This window comes from Crinia signifera, chromosome 8 (genome assembly GCF_055691185.1).
Source record: "Crinia signifera chromosome 8, ASM5569118v1, whole genome shotgun sequence".
In the NCBI taxonomy this organism is placed as follows: domain Eukaryota; kingdom Metazoa; phylum Chordata; class Amphibia; order Anura; family Myobatrachidae; genus Crinia; species Crinia signifera.
In genome coordinates this window covers 108544028-108565104 of record NC_139224.1, presented here as the reverse complement: position 1 = coordinate 108565104, position 21077 = coordinate 108544028, and the positions used below count along the sequence as shown (strand labels likewise).

Below are 21077 nucleotides of genomic sequence, written 5' to 3'. Positions count from 1 at the left end.
TCGGTGGCAGGGCATGCTGGGATGAGTAGTTCCACAACAGCTGAAGGGCCATGAGTTTGACACCACTGGTCTAGTACAGGCATGTCCAATCTATGGGCCTCCAGCTGTTGTGGAACTACAAGTCCCATCATGCCTTTCCACAGTTTTTTGCTATTAAGGAATGTTAACACTATGGCAAGGCATGCTGGGATGTGTAGGTTAACCATACCTCCCAACAGTCCTGAAAACCGCGGGAATGTCCGGTTTTCGGTGACATTCCCGCTGCCGGCAGTGTCCCGGGGCGAGGGGGGGGGCTGTTGGGAGTTCCCCCTGTCGGCTGGTGAGCAGCGGTGAATAAACGCTGTGCGCATGCACACAGCGTCTATTCCCACAGCCAGGGGGCATGGCTAGAGGCTCACAGAGCCTCTGGGTCATGCCCCCGTAGTGTAAAAATGGGGGGTGTGGCCTCGCGGGTGAGCCGTGAGTATAGGCCACGCCCCCAAAATTAGGCCACACCCCTGTCCCTCCTCCGGCATACCTCTTGGGAGGTATGGTTTAACAGCTGGAGGACCACAGTTCTTCTGCCCCTGTAACTCCTTCCACCGCAAGACTATGACAAATATAGGGGATAGCCTCCCTTTTCTGCCCGCTGTGGGCCACATTGTGTAGAAAATATAGGGGGTGGTCCCCCCTCTTTCACCTCTAGCCTTTTGTTATACTGTGAGAGGAATGTTATCCACATGTGCAAAGGAAAGTTTGTGTTTTATGCTAAGATGGTAGGGGTTAAGGGTTGTACACGCAGTGCAATGTACTTTCTATTCAATCCCAATTCGATTTTAATAGAAGAATAGACCAAATTGTGTGTGTACGCCCTATTACACAGATGCACGTTCCTTTTTAATGTTCTACATGCTCTCCCATAGGGGTAGATGTATGAAGCCATGATAAAGTGCCTGGTACTTTATCACCGGCCAATCACTTTCATACATCTACCCCTCAATGCTAATGCTATACAAGAGTTAATGGTGTGTACTGCTGCTGGTTACTAGAACTTTAGAGTAGATTTATTAAGCCTGGAGAAATGATAAAGTGGCCAGTAATAATGCCCCTGCCAATCTGATACAAATTGTCATTTTTATTTTTTTAAACCCAGCCTGTAACTTGACAGTTAGGAACTGATTGGCTGGTGCTTTACTACCAGCCACTTTATCACTTCACCAGGCAAAAAGTTGTTTACACCAGGGCCGGATTTGTGCCTAGGCCTCAGGGCGGCACCAATTGTGTGCCGGCAGGCATAGCTGACATTCTGGTAAATGGCACAGCGGGTGGGCAGCGGCGAGTGACGAGTGCCACCGCCGCAGACATGAATTATCATATGTAGGCGGCAGCGCCGCTCGTCACCTGCCACTGCCCACCCACTCTGCCATGCACATTACATCACCGCTTAGTGGCTGGATCCGACGGCCCCCCTGCGCGTCCAGAAATGGCTCAGGTTCACTGCTGCCGGCTCCCGCCCATTGGCTACTCTACACACACACAGTCTATTGGCTGCTGTGTATCCAGCAGCTGAGCGGCGCGCAGATCCTCCATGCGCTCAGTCAGTCACAGTGTGAGAGACTGACGGAGACACTGTGCTAATCGCTGTACTAATAAGTGCCTCCCTCTGGGTCCTCCGTACAGTGAGCAGTCCAGAGTACTTAAAAAAATATTAAGGTGGGCTACAGTTACATTTTTATAAAATATATATATAAATAACAATGTATACACATACATATGTATGCAAATTATATATATATATATATATATATATATATATATATATATATATGTATATATGGATGTGTATGTGTGTGTATATATATATATATATATATATATATATATATATATATATATATATATATATATATATAGTGAAGAGACAACAGCGGCACTCTGGGGATTTTTTGAAAAAATATATTTTCAGCAAAAAAAGCTTTCAACGTTTCGGGGTATGTGACACCCCTTTGTCAAGGTTATACGTGCAAACGTTATAACCTTGACAAAGGGGTGTCACATACCCCGAAACGTTGAAAGCTTTTTTTGCTGAAAATATATTTTTTCAAAAAATCCCCAGAGTGCCGCTGTTGTCTCTTCACTATCCTGTACTTCTGTTCCTGAAGGCACCTGGGTTACCTGTACTGCTGGAGGAGTGCCAGGCCTACACCTCAATATATATATATGTATGTATGTATGTATGTATGTATGGCGAGGGGGGGGGGGGGGGGCAAAAAATGTTGTGCCTAGGGGCGGCCTGACCCCTAAATTCGCCCCTGGTTTACACACAGGTGATTTGGCCAGGAGATTTTGAGTAGATAGTCAGAAATCACTTAGAAGTTTAATTAGAATCGCCCCATGTGTACAATGTGGATGATAGCGATGTGTCTCTATCGGCTGGCCAAATAGACCATGAAGGCAAGTCAATTTTGACTAGCTGGTGTACACATAGGCTGAAGCGACTAGGGCAGGGCCGTCTTTTCATATGGGCTTAATGGGCACTTACCCAGGGGCCCCAGGTGTATAAGGGCCCTATGCTGATCGCTGAGGATCCCCTTTTTTCCAGGGATACCAGAATTCTGAAAATCGGCCCTGGGGGACTGGAGATATCCAACTTCAAAGCAGCAGTCCACATCCGGCCTGTTAATTGCAATTCCCAGTCATATTTCTCAGGTTTTCTCTGACTTTTAGAGTTTTTCTGAGAGTATATTCCAAAAGCTGGGACTCTCCCCTTTCTTTGCTGTAAGGGAAAAGGGGATATGGGGATAGACCAGTGCACTGGTGTAGATTTCAGATAGTAAGGTTGAGTATGTTCAAATCCACAATATAGTCAGGATACAGATACAAGTAAAGAAACTTGCTTTAATTAGAAATGTGGAGGTGCTCCCTAGAGCAGTGATTTTCAACCTTTTTACCTTGTGGCACACTAAATAAGATTTTAAAGTTGCAGAGGCACACCATGAGATCCCCACAGGGCAAAACACATTGGCCCCAACAGGGAAAAAAAAACCCTAAAGGCCCCTATATAAAAAACAATCACACTGGTCCCCACAAGTAACAAAAATAAAATACATTGGCCCTTTACATGAAAGGAAGAGACCAGTCTGTAAACTGGTTTGGGCATCTCCAGATCTGGGGGCACACTTGAGAACAGCTCAAGGCACACTAGTGTACCACGGCACAGTGGTTGAAAAACACTGCCCTAGAGAGTAAACATAGGGTATCTGGAAGGAAGAGGGGAAAGACTCTCTTTTTGTTGGGGCACTCTTTGTACAATGGTTTGTAAAATTGTAAGAAAAAGTTTATAGATCCAATTGTTTAAGGGTGACTCGGAATATCCTCAATTATGCATAGGTTATTAGGTTTAGTAATACATTTTTGGCATGTTCAGGGAATTTAAAAGTTAAATTTTATAAAAACTTCATTTCACATCAGGATAAATTCCCTGAACATGCCAAAAATGTACTACTAAACCTAATAACCTATGCATAATTGAGGACCTTTCGAGTCACCCTTAAACAATTGATCTATAAACTTTTTCTTACAATTTTACAAACCATTGTACAAAGAGTGCCCCAACAAAAAGAGTCTTTCCCCTCTTCCTTCCAAATACTCTCCCCTTTCTGTCGACACTAGCAGCTTGTCTCTAACATGCCCAGAACCAGAGATATCAGCCGTCCCTGCTCCAGCTCCAAACATCTGGTGTACAGTTTTATATGTTTATCAATGGATTGCTCTGGCTCCTGATCTCTGATCCCCAAGTTCCCAGCACCTCCTGAAAGTTGGGACTCTAGGTTTTTATACTATTGAAGGCTAAGAAATCTATTTCCAGATAATGGCGATATCTGCAGTCAAACAAGCTGCCCTTCCACTGGAAAATTACTAATATTAAGCCCACTCCATTATCCAACCCTCTGCGTATAAAACTCCCCCTACCTCCCTGGAAGTCATTTACAAGGGACCCTTCATACAGATCAGTGCCCCCTTCCACACGTTAGTGTTCACCCTCCCACCACCTGTGCAGTAAAGGAGTAATTAGCAGAAGTTACTGCTCCAGGTCCTACATGTTGAATGGAAGATAGAGCACCCCATGCCACCCATGGGACATCAAAGCTGCTGCTGATAGCACCCCCCCGCCCCACCCCTAGGAGGGGAGAATGGGTAAGGGCCCCAGTGCATTGCTTTGCCCAGGGGCCCACACTGCTGTTAAGACTGCTCTGGACTAGGGATGACTGCTATATCACCGGCAGCTTCATCTTGATTTTTGACTAAGCCATAACGCTTAATCAAAATTGCCCTGCCCAAGCCAGTGTGTACACCCCTATAATAAATCTGTCTCTGTCCTTAAAGCTTGTGGTAACAGCTCACCTGTGTGCCGCACATTTAAGAGGACTGGGTACAGTGACTGCTTTAAATCTGAACTGGCTTGAAGAAAAGAATGGCTACCATATACCGTAAGAACTAGTTATTGATCATTGTGTATTTAGTTGTCTTTCTCACTGCACTGTAGCATATGGATTGTGTTTGGTTGCCTGCTATTAATTCCCACATAAGGAAAAATCCAAAGTTTTATTGGATCTGAATTTTTTTTAACTGAAAGAAGACAATGATATATGTCTTCACAGTAGTCCTATGCTGACAGCAGTGGTAAAGTGAAAGGGTGGCAGCTATGGCTTCTAGGAAAAGTATAGTGTTCATTCTAGCACCCGCTATCTTTGAAATCCCATGCAGTTCCTCTTCCCTGCCTGGGGTGTCGCTGTCTGCTGCGGTGTTTCTAGAACAGGTCTGGTTTGCATATCAGTGCTGATATACAGACCACACTGCTAGAAGCACTAGAATGAACACTAATGTATATGCCACCGGTGTGAAGTAAAATAATATCCTTATTATGCCAACAGACTCAGTGCTGACACTTCTGTGCCCTTGGACAACTGCCTAATGGTAGCACTTTCTATGGTTGTATTATAAATAGAGTTTAACAATATGTTTTTAATACTGATCTTTGGCACCAGAGTCAGAGCTAGCAACAGTGGGCAAGGATACTGATGGGTATATGGTCGTTCGGTCGATACATAAAGGTCTAAATGGCTTAGGTTGACAGTGTCTAGGTCGACAGTCAAAAGGTCACTTTTTTTTTTTTAACCGGACATGTCGGCATATTTCCTGTGTTGACCTAAGCCTTGTCGACCTTTAGTGGGGGACCCAATGTATGTCAACCTAATATTGGTTGACCCATACCCTACCGATGCCTGGTATGGAACCAAGCGTATGTAAGGAGATGATTATCAGCGCACAATGTAGGTGCAAATACAGTCATTTGTACTATCTGATGCAGAGTTTAATGCAGGCTAGTTAGTGAAGCATTTAACTGTTTAATTCCATAATACTTTTCACTGACCAACTCTGCAAATATGTATAAGTATATAAAAATTGTGATTGCTTCATATTCATATGCCTATACAGCGACCACGTCACCTTCTATTTGTGTTTCCTCAGGTAGAAATGGAAAATCGTTTAATGCTGTTCGTTTGCGTTGCTGGATGTCTGGTGGCTGTCTCAGGCTACCCTAATGGAAAAATAAGTGCTTCTTGTGACACCATGCTTCCATTACACTCAGGAACTAGCCCCCAGTTGTCTGCAGTCCCTTATAACATACAAGTATCTAAAACTATGTTTAATGCTGGTGACATCATAACAGGTAAGGAGTCAAGGAATAAAATATATATATATATATATATATATATATATATATATATATATATATATATATATATATATTAGGGCGGAGTGAAAAAACTGAAATTGAGAAATTCAAAATCGGCTAGTGTGGGAAAGTTGTGACTTGACCTGAATAAGAAACGTGCAAAAGCATTTTGATGTGAGTCAACATCTTCTGTTCTGGCAAGAGGCCTAAAGTTTCACTTTTTAGGTGAAAATGACGAAACCTATGAAGATGCTCCGATCTAGTTATAATTATGTCAGGATGTCTTAGACTGGTTCATTAATATACTTTAGCATAGTAAAAAACAGTATGAGCTTGTCCTAGTGCAAAGTGACTGATACAATAATTGACCCATTTTCATGGTCACAATTGTGAATATTGTGTGTTTTCTCCTGAACGTGTTTATAATAGAAGAAGCACAAATACTCTAAATGGAATTTCATTGACACTGTGTGAAATATAACACTGCATAATGGCCCTTAATCAGACCTGCTCGCAGTACAAATTTGTTCTCAAAATGGGCAAAACAAATGCTGCATTGCAGGTGGGGCAGATGTAACGTGCTGAGAGAGTTAAATTTGGGTGGGGTGTGTTGAAACTGAAATCTAAATTGAAGTGTAAAAATAATGCTGCAGGTATTAACCCTGCACAGAAACAAAATAACTCAACACATCTTAAGGTGGCCATACATTTACAGATCGATTGTCAGATCTGGCTGGTTGGAACAAATAAAAACAGTTTGTATCCCAATTGCATACTGAATGAGAAATATACATATAATAATACATGGTTGGAACCAATACCTGGTAATATCTGAATGACAGTTTTTGGCAGTTTTCCAGCATTTCAAAGCAAAGTGCTCTCATCCATTACCAGTATTTTGTTCCAAACAGACAGATTGGACAATAAATCTGTAGATGTATGGCCACATTAACTCCCTCTGCACATGTTACATCTGCCCCACCTGCAGCTGCATTACAGCATATAATTATGCCAAAGATAAGCCAATATATTAACAGTTAAATACATTAAAGTGCATTATGCTGTAATAAGTATTGCTGATCAATCCTGCCTAGCAGGGCTGTCTTTTTGTATGGGCTTAATGGGCACTTGCCCAGGGGCCCCTGGCGTATAAGGGCTCTATGTTGATAGCTGAGGATATCCTTTTTCCAGGGATACCAGAATTTTGAAAATCGGCCCTGGGGAACTGCAGATATCCAACTTCAAAGCAGCAGTCCACATCCGACCTGTTAATTACAATTTCCAGTCATATTTCTCAGGTTCTCTCTGACACTAGCGGCTTGTCTCTATCATGCCCAGAACCAGAGATATCGGCCTTCAAGCAGCCGGTCCCTGCTCCAGCTCCAAACGTCTGGTGTAGTTTTATATTTTTGTCAATGGATTGCTCTGGCTCCTGATCTCTGATACCCAAGTTCCCAGCACCTCCTGAAAGTTGGGACTCTAGGTTTTTATACTAGGCTAAGAAATCTATTTGCAGATAATGGCGATATCTGCAGTCAAACAAGCTGCCCTTCCACCGGAAAATGACGAATATTAAGCCCACTCCATTATCCAACCCTCCCCTGAGTATAAAACCTCCCTGGTCATTTACAAGGGACCCTTCATTCAGCTCAATGCCCCCTTTCACACGTTAGTGTTCACCCTCCCACCACCTGTGTAGTAAAGGAGTAATTAGCAGAAGTTACTGCTCCAGGTCCTACATGTTGAATGGAAGATAGAGCACCCCCTGCCACCCGTGGGACATCAAAGCTGCTGCTGATACCACCCCCCACCCCTAGGAGGGGAGAATGGGTAAGGGCCCCAGTGCATTGCTTTGCCCAGGTGCCCACACTGCTGTTAAGACGGCCCTGCTGCCTAGAAATGAACACAGTGATTGGCATATATGTACTGCTGGACACCACTCATAGAATGATTAACCTGTTATTTTTTGAATCAATGTTCTTGTTTTTTTTTTCCCTAAACATTAGATGTATTTGTTTATTTATTTATTTATTTACAGTTTCTTATATAGCTCAGCAGATTCCTTTACGCTTTACAATAGTAGACAGTGATAAAACAAACTGGGTAATGACACAGACTTGGGGGTTAGAGGGCCCTGCTGCAAGCTTACAATTTATTACATCATAATACACTTCAACGTATTTAACAGTTAAATTGGGCTGTAATGCAGCCCAATCATGTTCCCAGTATAGGGGATGCAACACTGTTTTTCTGTCAATAAACAGAAGTGATAAGTAAAATAGGTACATGTGAGTTATCCGGACTGCCGATTTTGTCCTTAAGTTTGGTTAACTTAAGGACACCCGACCGACGCGATGCCCACGATTTAGCTCCAAATCGGGGGCATCGCGTCGGTCGTGGCCGTTATAAGGGGCCGCGACGCGATGCCCCCGATTTCCCATAGACAGTAATGTTAAAAGACACGATATCGGGGGCATCGCGTCGGTCGTGGCCGTTATAAGGGGCCGCGACGCGATGCCCACGATTTCCCATAGACAGTAATGTTAAAAGACACGATGGACCCGATTTCCCATAGACAGTAATGTTAAAAGACGCGATGGACCCGATATCCCATAGACAGCAATGTTAAAATAAAATTACAAGGTGAAATTGGGCAATATGTTTTTAAAAAAAATGTTTCATGGCCCCCCACCACCGTTAACGCCACCCCGCTATTGACGCCAACCCGAAGCGTGGCGAGCGCAGCGAGCCCGCGAGGGGCGGCGGTACGCGTCCTCCGACCTTTTCATGCCCTACTATCCACTAGGGCGTGGAGTGAGAATAGAATAGTGTGGCGAGCGCAGCGAGCCACCGAGCCCGAAGCGTGGCGAGCGCAGCGAGCCCCGCGAGGGGACGCGGACACCTGTGAAGCCCGCAAGGGCACGCGGATACCTGTGAAGGTGTCCGCGTCCCCTCGCGGGGCTCGCTGCGCTCGCCACGCTTCGGGCTCGGTGGCTCGCTGCGCTCGCCACACTATTCTATTCTCACTCCACGCCCTAGTGGATAGTAGGGCATGAAAAGGTCGGAGGACGCGTATCGCCGCCCCTCGCGGGCTCGCTGCGCTCGCCACGCTTCGGGTTGGCGTCAATAGCGGGGTGGCGTTAACGGTGGTGGGGGGCCATGAAACATTTTTTTTAAAAACATATTGGCCAATTTCACATTGTAATTTTATTTTAACATTGCTGTCTATGGGAAATCGGGTCCATCGCGTCTTTTAACATTACTGTCTATGGGAAATCGTGTCGGAAATCGGGTCCATCGTGTCTTTTAACATTACTGTCTATGGGAAATCGTGGGCATCGCGTTGCGGCTCCTTATAACGGCCACGACCGACGCGATGCCCACGATTTCGGGCGCGATGAAAAAATCGGCAGCCCGGATAACTCACAAGTACCGTAAAATAATACATTAGACAGTTTACACTGTTACTTGTAATACTTATTGTAACAGTTACTGTTTTTCAATAACAGACTGCAACAGTTATTTCTTATTTATATACACAGGATTGTCTATCTTTGTATATGCACTGCAAAGAAAGCAGCATAAATCCAATTTCATGTATTTCAGTGACACTGTGTGAAATATAACACTGCATAATGGCCCTTAATCAGACCTGATCGCAGTACAAATTTGTTCTCAAAATGGGCAAAAAAATGCTGGACTGCAGGTGGGGCAGATGTAACATGTGCAGAGAGATTTAAAGTGGCCATACATCTACAGATTTATTGTCCGATCTGTCTGGTTGGAACAAAATCCCGGTAAAATATGAGAGCAAATGACAGTTGACCATTTGCTTTGAAATGCTGAAAAACTGTCATTCAGATATTACCAGCTGTTTGTTCCAACCGGCCCAATCTGACAATCGATCTGTAGATGTATGGCCACCTTTAGATTTGTGAGTTATTTTGTTTCTGTGCAAGGTAAATACCGGCTGCATTATTTTTACACTGTAATTTAGATTTCAGTTTCAACACACCCCACCCAAATTTAACTCTCTCAGCACGTTACATCTGCCCCACCTGCAATGCAGCATTTGTTTTGCCCATTTTGAGAACAAATTTGTACTGGGATCAGGTCTGATTAAGGGCTATTATGCAGTGTTATATTTCACACAGTGTCACCGAAATTCCATTTAGAGTATTTGTGCTTCTTCTATTATAAACACGTTCAGGAGAAAACACACAATATTCACAATTGTGACCATGAAAATGGGTCAATTATTAGGGATTTTTTCTCCCACCAAAGTCATTCACTTTGCACTAGGACAAGCTCGTACTCACTTTTACTATGCTAAAGTATATTAATGAACCACTCTAAGACATCCTGACATAATTTTAACTAGATCGGAGCATCTTCATAGTTTTTGTCATTTTCACCGAAAAATTTAAACTTCAGGCCTCTTGCCAGAACAGAAGATGTTGTCTCAGATCAAAATGCTTTTGCACGTTTCTTATTCAAGTCAAGTCACAACTTTTCCACACTAGCCGATTTTGAATTTCTCAATTTCAGTTTTTTCACTCCGCCCTAATATATATATATATATATATATATATATATATATATATATATATATATATATATATATATATATATATATATATATATATATAACCAAGACAGTAGATGCTGAGTGTTATCACCTCATCTTGGATCTCATCCCATGACTTTTATTTGGCAATCCTTTAGAAGGCAAAACTATGTCTTGTAAATGATTATGGGCAGGATACTCTAATGCAAAAATGTGGTGTAACTCCATTATCTGGGTTTTACCCAGTGGCGTGGATAGCGTGAGGCAGCCCCCGCTGCTGCTTGGGGGAGCGGGGGCTGCGTGGGCGCCGGATGCTGGCACCGGCCACTGCCCTCCACCCCTTGCTGTGCCCCGGCCGCTGTCTCCCCCGCCGCGTCTGTATTCCGCCAGGAGTCGGGACCGCATATTTACTAATCTGCGTCCCGGCACCTGGCTCCTGGAGTCAAATGTCCATTACAAAATGGCCGCCTTCTTAGAGCAGACCGTTTTTTAAGACGCTAGAGGAGGCAGCGATGGCCTCCTCTAGCATCCTTACAAACGGTCTGCTGTAAGGAGGTGGCCATTTTGTAATGGACATTTGACTCCAGGAGCCAGGTGCCGGGACGCAGATTAGTAAATATGCGGTCCCGACTCCTGGCGGAATACAGACACGGCGGGGAGGCATGGTAAGAATGGGGGGCAGCGCTAAATTTAGGGGGGGGGGGCGCCAAAATTATCCGGCGGGGGGGGGGGGCGCTAATTTTGGCGCTACGCCCCTGGTTTTACCACATATTTTTGTATGAACTGAACACACCCACACACACCTCTGATGTCTGGACCGGTGCCCACCTCCTTCCTAACACTTTTTATTTCCCCTTCTGGGTGCAGGGAGGAGGAGTCACTGCAGCAAAGAGGGCACAGGAGGAGGGGGAGAGCCACCTGGGACCAGCTGACACATCGCCAGCTGCTTTGCAAAGGGCAGCTTTTAATGCAAGATCTGCCCTTTGTGATAATGATTGCATATCTTAGTGGTCAGTGAAGTGGGGGGCTGGATGTTGGTGCATACCCCCGCCTCTTTAAAAAAAAAAACATCTGAGATTGCTACATAATCTCAGACTGTATTACATACTGTCCCAAATTTCTTGACCAAATAATACCCACTGCAGATTCAGTCCAGTCTCCATGCAATCAACTTATGGAAATCAACAAGGATTACAAGATGTCATATGGCTACTCTAGAATGGACATCCTAGCTGCTTGTAATGAGAGGAACTACCTTGCTGAGATTTATAGTCCTACGCGTAAAAAAAGGGATGCAAGTGCAATTTGCAATAATTACTCAATTACAATTAAATATCAAATAAGTGTTTGTTAGCATTAATTTGGCCACAGATATGGGCTTGCCCACCATCATTAAAGTCCCCTCTGTGGGGGCAATCCCCTAATACTCTGGGGTTCGCGTCTGGGGCGTAGGGTACTGTCTAACAAGCCGAGCCAAAAGAAAAACCTGGCACCACACAAATGAAAAATAGCGGTCAAGTGTTAGTGTCAGTTGTGTGAAAGCAGCTACTCAGTGTTAACACTTTGAGTGCTAACACCTCCGAGAGAAAATATTCAGTAAAAATGCCAGCATCTCCCACATTTGTTATATAAATTCAAATAAAATGTTGTGTTAAAAAGCTGGAGCTGCACACCAAGGAGAGCACATGTACACTGGAGCTGATGGAGGAATTGGAGATAAAAGCCCATTCCACAAATAAGCTAACTCGTTTTTTGGGAACGATCCTCCACAGAGGGTACTATTCCTTGCACTTCCAAGCAGTCCACCTTTTATGAGGCCTTAAAACTCCTCCTACTTATTTATGAAGGCCTGCATTATTGGGAGAACCATTAATACTTAATCATCATATAAGGAAACTAAAACAATCCCCCCCAAAGGGATAACTGCTACAAACTGTGATTGAAAAACAACTGTTGAACATCATGAATCACTCCAGCCACAAGGAGACCTGTAAAAGAATTGCCAAAAAAGAACTTTTATTTAGACTTTTAATATATTTTCTCTATATATTATGAATGTATCTTCGTATAGAAGTATAAATATATTTGGGCGCTAAGAAAACACTATTGGTTTATTGATGTTTAGGAGTTCTTACTAGTAGGGGACTCAGTGTTGGAAGTGACCACTGTATAACTTTTAGAGATGCAATTTTAGAGGTAGTGTGTGTGTGTGTGTGTGTGTGTGTGTGTGTGTGTGTGTGTATATACAGGGGCTCAACACTCACCATAATGAACTAACTCACCTTGATATACAAATAATCAAATAAATAATGGGGTTTTAGTTCATGAATTGATTAATGCATTTAAGCTTGTAGCCCATCGCCAAGGGACCTTATTTCACTGCAAGTCATACACTAACAATTGGTCTCTTAACAGCCTGACACATCATAGCTAAAGTGGACATGTTTTTTCCTGGTTTAAAACTCACCTGCCAACTACCTTTATGGCTTTAAAGATGAGGCAGTCACCTAATACAACACCTGACAGAATTAAAGGGGGAGTTGTCAGATAAATTAGCTTCTCTGGGGTCCACAAATTAGCTTCTCTGGGGTCCATAAGAAAGCTATGATCACATTAACAAAGGTTAATTAGAAATTAACCCACATATATAGAGTACCACTGCACTCACCAGTCCTATGAATGGGGTGCAAATAGCACTTGCAATTCCCAGGTTGGGGTGCAGTGGCCTGGTACCACATGCTCAAATAGATAGAGAAAGAGATATCTTTATTTCCTATATAAGGCAAAGATTACAGGTCATTATGAGACCAAAAATGTTTGCGTTTCACACCTAATTTGAGAAATTCACTTGGCACTCAAAGGGTTAAGAGTTTTACAAGAATAAAAACATGTGAAAAATACACTTCTAAAACAACTGAACATTGATGTGTGCCCCTACGTTTACCCCCAAGATCTGACACTATATTAATATGAGCACTTACAGTAATCTGGGTATCAGATGTGTACCCAGGAGCGACAGGACCAGCTTTTAGGACTCTGGAAAGAACCACTAATCCTACCCCCTGACTCTGATGCCTCTCCTCGTGGTCGACAGACACGTGCGGTGCTAGACTTCACCTTTAACAGGCGCGTTCAAAGTAGTTGGTTGTACTGGCTCCAACCCCGATCCCGCCAGGCCTTTTGTGAGACAACGTGTCCGCCGAGGCGGGGAGAGTGCAAGAGGAGAGCTAACTAATGACCCACGCAGGGGTACCCCCAGAGTCTCCAGGGGAGCAACAATGCTCGAAAGGTGATGCACTAATTAAAATGACCAGGTGTAACAAAACACAGGATGATACCATAATAAAGGGTTAACTACAGCACACTACTCCTGACTTATCTGGATGATGGTAATGTCCAGGCAGTACAGAGGCAGGCAGACTGACAGACTGTGGCTAGAACCAGGAATTCAGGACAGGCTGGACGACTGGAACAACTGGCAGGCACTACGAATGCAGGAAAAAATGTCTGGGAACCGGGAACACTCTGAAGGCTACAGGCAGCTGAGCAGAACTATAACCGGCATCTGTTCCCAGCAGATGCTGGCTTTATATACACAAAAATGCTGCCTATCGGTTTGTGCCGTCAGCCGCTGCCCCTGTCTGTTCAGGGCGGAAGTTCCGGATGTTTCTTTGCAACGCCCGATGCTTCCTCCTTGGCTGCCCGGCTAAAGCCGGAAGAAGATGGCCGCCACCCGCAGTCCCCGAACCTCCGGTGCCATGAGTGACAGCAGGGCTGCCGGAGGTAGGACACGGGCGGCGGCACCCTCGGCGTCTAACACCAGCAAGTGCTTAAGTACTTGCCAGGTTCGACAAGAGATGGCCGAGAGGGAGGAGGGGTGTATTTGCCGCATTCTGCAGCATGGTTTTCGCTAGGGATATCCTCCATTATGTACACTAATGGTAAAACCATGTTGCACTGCAGATGGGGCAAGTGTGGGTTATATTTGTAACTGGACAACCCAGGGGGAATCAGTGGAACTCTATATTTCCTACTGTTCTTGTTGAAGATGTAGCGCTACCCTAACTGCCAACCTGAATGTTGCTAAACATCACTGGCCGGGACTCCGTGGCAGTTGATTTGGCTCCCTATTTAAATTTTGGACTGTGCTGCAGTCTCCGCACCATCTCCTCTCTAGAGCGGTCATTGGCTGTAACATCACAAAACTGCCGATCATGCTGTTCTAACAGTCCATTTTCTACTGATGTGATAAAATACAGCCACATAGCCATTGTACCATAAAGGCAATTTGAAAGCAGAGATCTGAGGATCGTACTTTCCTCAGAACATATCTGTATAACACTATTTTAGCTGGGGTGTGGTTTTAGTCAGCAGGATAAGCAATCAAACTGGTTGTTCCAGTCTTGTCAATAAAATGTTTCTAAAGCCAGGTACACAATAGGCGATATGCTGTCCAGATGGATGAATCAGACGATTATATTGGTCAGCGTGTATGTATGCTCCCGGGGGTCGCTTGCAACAACGCTAGGCCTTCTGTGCTGCATATAAAACCTAGCTACTGTACATCAAACATGTAATGAAGGATGGAACCATGATTGTTTTGTCCTTCATTAACCTTGCATCAGTATTTACAGGTGATCTGGGCTGACGGGAAGGTCGTAACAATTTCTCTTCGCTCCAGTGTGTATCCTTGTTTAAGACCTTCTCACAAATAAGGTGACTCAATCAGTGACTGATGCTCCTATATCTCTGCGTGAAGAGACCTACAGTATGTTAATATAAATGGCGACCTATGAAAATCTAACTAAAGGAACGGACCTGCTTCCTACAATTGCAAACCTATTTCCAACTAAAATCAAGTATTAAACATCAAAAATAGAAGGTTCCCGCACCAGGACAACATAAATGACTCAAGTGTACTAGGAGATTACTTAAACTTTTGTTGGTCTTATTTGCAATAATTAGAGATGTGCGGCGGCCACTTTTTTGGGTTTTGGATCTGGATCTCCCTTCGTGATTTAGATCTGGATTGGTTTTGGCAAAACCACCCTTGCAGGTTTTGGTTTTGGATCTGGATTTTTATGAAAAAATGCTAAAAATGGCTAAAATAACAATTTGGGCCTGTTTTTCCCCCTAAAGTATTATTAACCTCAATAACACTATTTTCCACTCATTTCTAGTCAATTTTGATCAGTTCACAGCTCACAAAATTGTTTTAATTTACTGTAGTTGGGCCAAAAGGTTATACTGAGGTAGCTGGATGACTAAGCTAAGCGACAGCAGTGGGCATGACATACATGTGGACCTTACACTTCCAAACTGGCACATCTTGGAAGCAGAGCGGCACTGCAGGGGCAGACAGGGTGGCAGTTCAATAAACTACCCCAAAAAAAAGATAAATGTTTCAAAGACAAAAAAAAAAAGAGGTATCGGCTTTATCATGACTGGTGGTAGCAGCTTCTCCAAAAATGTTTTTTTTTTTTTTTTTTTAACTTTTTATTTCTTTTTTCTTACTTTTACCCTGGACACAGCCATCACACTGGACACTGCCCCTGGAAACAGCCCGTCACCCTGGACACAGCCCCTGGACAATGGACACAGCCTCTGGACACTGCCCCTGGACACAGCCCCTGTCACACTGGACACGGCCCCTGTCACACTGGACACGGCCCCTGTCACACTGGACACTGGACTTGCGTACAGCAGACCCTAATCGAGTGAGCAGCAGCAAACAAAATAATATATTATTATTATAACACAGCACAGAGCACAACCACCCTCTTCCCTCTCCTATGCTGGAGTAAAGATGGCGGGGCGTGCGCGCGTCTTATATAGAATCCAGATCCCGCGAGAATCCAATAGCGCGATGATGACGTTTTGCCTCATATTTGGTCAGGAATTAGGCGGGAACTCCGGAGTCCGCTCGGATCGCAATGTTCGAGTGTGTTCGGATCTCAGAGAAACGGACCCACTCATCTCTAGCAATAATATTAAAATAGTTTACAATTACAGTATCATCTCTTACACTTTTGGTACAGTATTTGCTTAATAAATAAATAGGCTAATCCAAACGAGAAATGAAAAATAGATTAATTAATACATTAATAAAGAAAAATGTGCAGAAGATATTAAAATCAATCCCTGCGCCATCTTCCTTTTTTTTTTTTTTTTTATAATATACTGTTCCCCTTTACATTTCCTGAAAATAGGGGACTAGTTCACTGCTAGGTGATTGATTCTCGCAGACCACGGAGTAATAATATAATCTGGAATTATAGGACGCTATTTCTTTCACAGAATAGGAGTGTGCTCCTTGTAGTATACCTACTGATGCTTCTGCATGGCGTATTATCACTTTTAAATGGTTTATAGGTTTGCACACATAATAGATTATGTGATGTTACATCTGTAAAATCACTATAAATTGGCTGTATAAATAACTGCACCTGATACTAGAAGTCCTAAATTCTCTAATGTGCAGTGCTGGTCCTTTTTGCATGCTGTTACATACAGTTAGTGTCAGGGTTTTGTCAAAAGATCCCTTTACAGAAGCAAAATGTGGAATATCCTCCAACGCACAGTGCTGCAGTGCCTCTAAACAGTCTGTTAATGACTTTCCATGCTTTACAATCAGGGCCGTCTTAACATTAGTGAGGGCCCCCGGGCAACCTAATTTGCTGGGCCCACCTACTGTGAATTAGTTTGCTGGGAGCCCCGCCTCCATCGCCTCCCCCCCCCATGAAATAGTTTACCAGTAGCCTCCCTACATCCCACACGCCACCGCCTACCTTTGTTTCCCCCAGCAGTCCAGCACAGCGTTAGTCCCCGGCCCCCGGCCATATGTACTATGGCTGCGGTGAGTGCAGTGAGCGGCGGTGAGCTGTAGTCTTCGCCGGCCACTCCCCCTGATGGCTCACGCTGCCGAAAGAGCAGCCAACAGTGTAGTAAAAATTACACTGTCAAGAAAAGAAATAACAAAGGTATGCGCTCGGACCCCACCACCCGGATCCCCGCTATCTTTCCCATTGGTTGGGCCTCTAGGTCCTAGGGCCCCTGTGCAAGTGCCCAATGGGAAAGACGGCCCTGTTTACAATCTAGTAACTAATAAATGGCATGTCTTATTGTCTAATCTTTCTATCCATTTCTACTTCAGTTACCATACAGTCCACATCTGGAAATGTTTTTAAAGGATTCCTCCTGGAGGCTCGATCGGTGGGAGGTGACAGGATTACTGGAAGCTTTTCCACCACAGATGGCAACGCTCAAATACTGACGTGCAGTGCGGGAGCCGTAAGTGAATCATTTATTGTACATGTTTGGGATGATTATTTTTACTATTATGCAGACATATTTATTTAGTGTGGCAGATTTTATATATGTTAGATGTCATCCATGTTTTTACCTACATTATGCTGCAGGCTGGCAGTGTACATTGTGGCTGGCTGGGCAGGGCAGCTGGAAGGCGGCAGGATGGGCAGAGTTGTGTCCCCGCTGGCAGGTAGGAGGTCGGGCAGCCGGATCAAAGTGCCAGAGAGTGCGTCTGATGCACGGGGGGGGGGATTGAGGGATTGCGGCGGCTGGGGAAATAGAGCGGATTCTGGAAATCCGGGAGAGGTGGCAACCCTAGACATAACTGATTGGGGGTATTAGACACAATAGGTGATGCTAGACCCTTATGACAGTGAACCCCCTAATAAAATGTGTTACACACACATATGTATGAGTACCACCTTTATTCATGGCAACCAACATCTATCCTCTGTTTTCAAGGCAACCTAGTTTGTTTATTTCTATAGCGCCACAAGTGATTCCCAGCACCCAGTTACTTAGGGCAAGATTCTTTAAGTTTCAAAAGTGATAAAATGGAGAGTGATAGCCAGCCAATCAGCTCCTGTCTGACATTTTTCAAACATAGTCTGTGACATGACAGGCATGAGCTGATTGGTTGGCTGTTTTATCACTCTCTATTTTATCACTTTTGAAGAGAATCTGGCCCATAGTTTGTAAACAAAGCAAGAAACCAGTGACTTTATAGTTCAAGACAGTATAGGACAAATACATGATACTGTATACAAACATTTCTGCAAATAAGTATTTGGGACGGGTGGCCCAAAACCGAGAGATTAGATGCCATCGAAGGAAGTATGGAGATAGTGTAGGTAAAAGCAGGGCACATGAGGGAAGAGGGCCCTGCTTGTGAGAGCTTACATTATAAAGGGGAGGGGCAGACAAATAGTTAACTATATGGAAATGCCGGCTAGATATAATCAGAAAAAATGATCCCATTAGCTATAATTTATAGATTTATAACTTTTTTTTTTTTTTTCACTTTTAATCCACATGATTTGCTGTGTTTAGAGCAGGCTGCCAAGAAAGGCACATCTGTAGTATACACGCAAGTAGTGCAACACCACCTGAAATGCATAACATGACATTCTGAAACTGTAAAATAAAGTCAGAGGTTAATATTGTAATATGCATTATTTGTATGACGCCACTGTTCTGAGAACCCATCATCTGCAATAAGAAATAATTGCTCTATTCTTATCCATCCTATCGATACACACCCTTTATTTACTAAGGCATTGTGATGAGCCATGTGCTGTGGGTAACGCCAAGCTGCTGTGTTATATACAGGTAATATCTAGTAATATAAACAGGAGAAATGCCATATACTACTGTGACTTATCTGTGTCTGAAGTCTCATCGATTTTGTCTTGCGCTTCCCAGGAGTACCTCCACCTTATATTCTGCCATTCTTTCATATGATTTATTGCATAGGCCATATTCAGGGGCTGGCAAAGATGGCTATATAAAGAATCTTGCATGCAATATATGCACCCTGACGCCTGTGATTCTGATTAATCCTACGTGTAGCAGGTCCAATCTCCCCAATGCGCATGGGACCACGAATCAGATGGAATCTCCTAACTCATGTGATTTTTGACACTTTATTAACCTGATTCTTGACCTGATACGTTAGAATCCATGAAAAGTTCCCAAATTGCACTATTGTATACAATATATACAATAAAGAAAGTATCACGGAGCCAAGCATTGTCTTCAATGCTGCTGGAAAGCCCAGCCCCTGCTTTTTGATTGTCTTCTGTGAATTGGAAAGCAGTGGTGACCGTCAATTGGTAAAACCATTAACTGCTACAATGCGGGTGGTTTCACAACATTAATGCTATCCATTATCAACTGTGATGTGACATTCATGTGACAATCAATGGAAAACCCGCAGATGACAATCCCAAATTGTACCCATAAATTGTCACATATTTAGGGGGGGAGGGGCATAGTCGTTCTAGTCCAGCTCCTGGTAATGGCTGCTTTCATTGCAGCAAGTAATTAACTCACAACCTTTGCCTGGTTAAGGTGTTTTTTTTATTATTATTATTCTACTATCATACCTGCCAAGAGTTTATTTTTAGGAATACTTTTTTTTTTTTTGTATAAACTGTTTTTATTGTTTTTTCAAGATGTGCATAGATTCAGACAAAATATGTACTAAAAGCATCAAATAATTCAATATGCACGGTAATAAATTGAAATGTACACTGCATGCATAATCCAGAGAAATACATGATGTCATCCTCTCTAACATGGCTGATGTAAGGCTTTTCTGCACCCTAGCCAAAACCTCAACCAACTGCCCCCCAAACCATAGACTGCCACAATAACATTACCCGTTTTTCTGAAATTTGTACCTGAAAGTAAGCAAAGGAAAATATCCAAAAATGTTGCCTCTTGCACCTGCCTTAAGGAACATCAGGGGCCTCCTCACTGGAATGTTAAGTAAATGGTGAAGGCTATAAATTAAACACCTCCTCTGTATTGTGAAAGGTTAAGATGCTTGAAACTCCACATTATACAGGAAGGCGAAAATTAAAATATTTGTGAGTTCATGTAAGCCATTGTGGGTAAAAACTATGGAGGTCATTCTGATAAGCGAACTCGCATGTACGTTCGCACGGGGGATCGATGTCGAAGCTCTGCGGTATTCGCATTTGTAGGGATTCGAAGTGATCACCTTCCATAGTCTCCGTGGAGCTCGCAAAGGTGGGGGGTGGAGTGGTGTTCGCATGCGAACGCCTGGCATTTCCTGGGTGTACCTAAGATAACGCCGGGTGCACCCAGGGAAACTCTGGGCATCCCCTTACCAACGCAAACGGGTACCATTAAATGATTTTTGAGCCCGCACGCTCCCCTGTGAATGTATGTTTTTGAAAAACATCCATTTGCTGTGTGTCTGATACATTCACTGTACAGCGGGCGGCGTTACAAGGCTCGCTAAACAGCAAACTAACGCTGCTTAGCGAGCTAACTAGAATTGCCTATTTTTAAAGACCTACAGTATTCTTAGACCTCTTGGTATTGAAACTAATCTACAGTATTCATGACTTTTTTTTTTTAACTGTCCCTGAGTCGCATGATTATATGTACGTATATTGAATGTTTATCCCACCATTAGCTTTAGGATGGCACAGTTTGCTTTGACTAATGCAAGCTCTCACACCATGCCAAATAAATTTGTGAAACTCTGTTTTTAATTTAATATCATTTGAGATGGGCAAGCATGACAGACTGAAGGTAGATGTCAGCCTGGAGAATTAAACCCTGTTCCTTAACAGTGCACCATTCAGTCTGGCTTCAGGCTGATTCATGGTCAGTGACTTGGCTGTCACGCTGAACTCCAAAGCTACCCGCAGACTTTCCTAACATTTCTTATGTTGCCAGTGGTCAGCTGATTTATGCTCCACCCACTGTAAGCCTCAGTTCAGACAGTTG

At 43.6% G+C, this 21077-nt stretch overlaps 1 protein-coding gene across 2 annotated transcripts in view; it reads left to right on the top strand.

Moving 5' to 3' along the window:
- Nucleotides 1-21077, top strand: part of LOC146026352 (ferric reductase 1-like) — a 75599-nt gene that overhangs the window by 5155 nt on the left and 49367 nt on the right. For both annotated transcript variants that reach the window (XM_083156954.1, XM_083156953.1), the window contains exons 2-3: nt 5512-5713; nt 17440-17576. In XM_083156954.1, the coding sequence (XP_083013080.1) occupies nt 5518-5713; nt 17440-17576 (333 nt within the window). In that variant the 5' untranslated portion in view covers nt 5512-5517. The remainder of the gene's footprint in view (nt 1-5511; nt 5714-17439; nt 17577-21077) is intronic.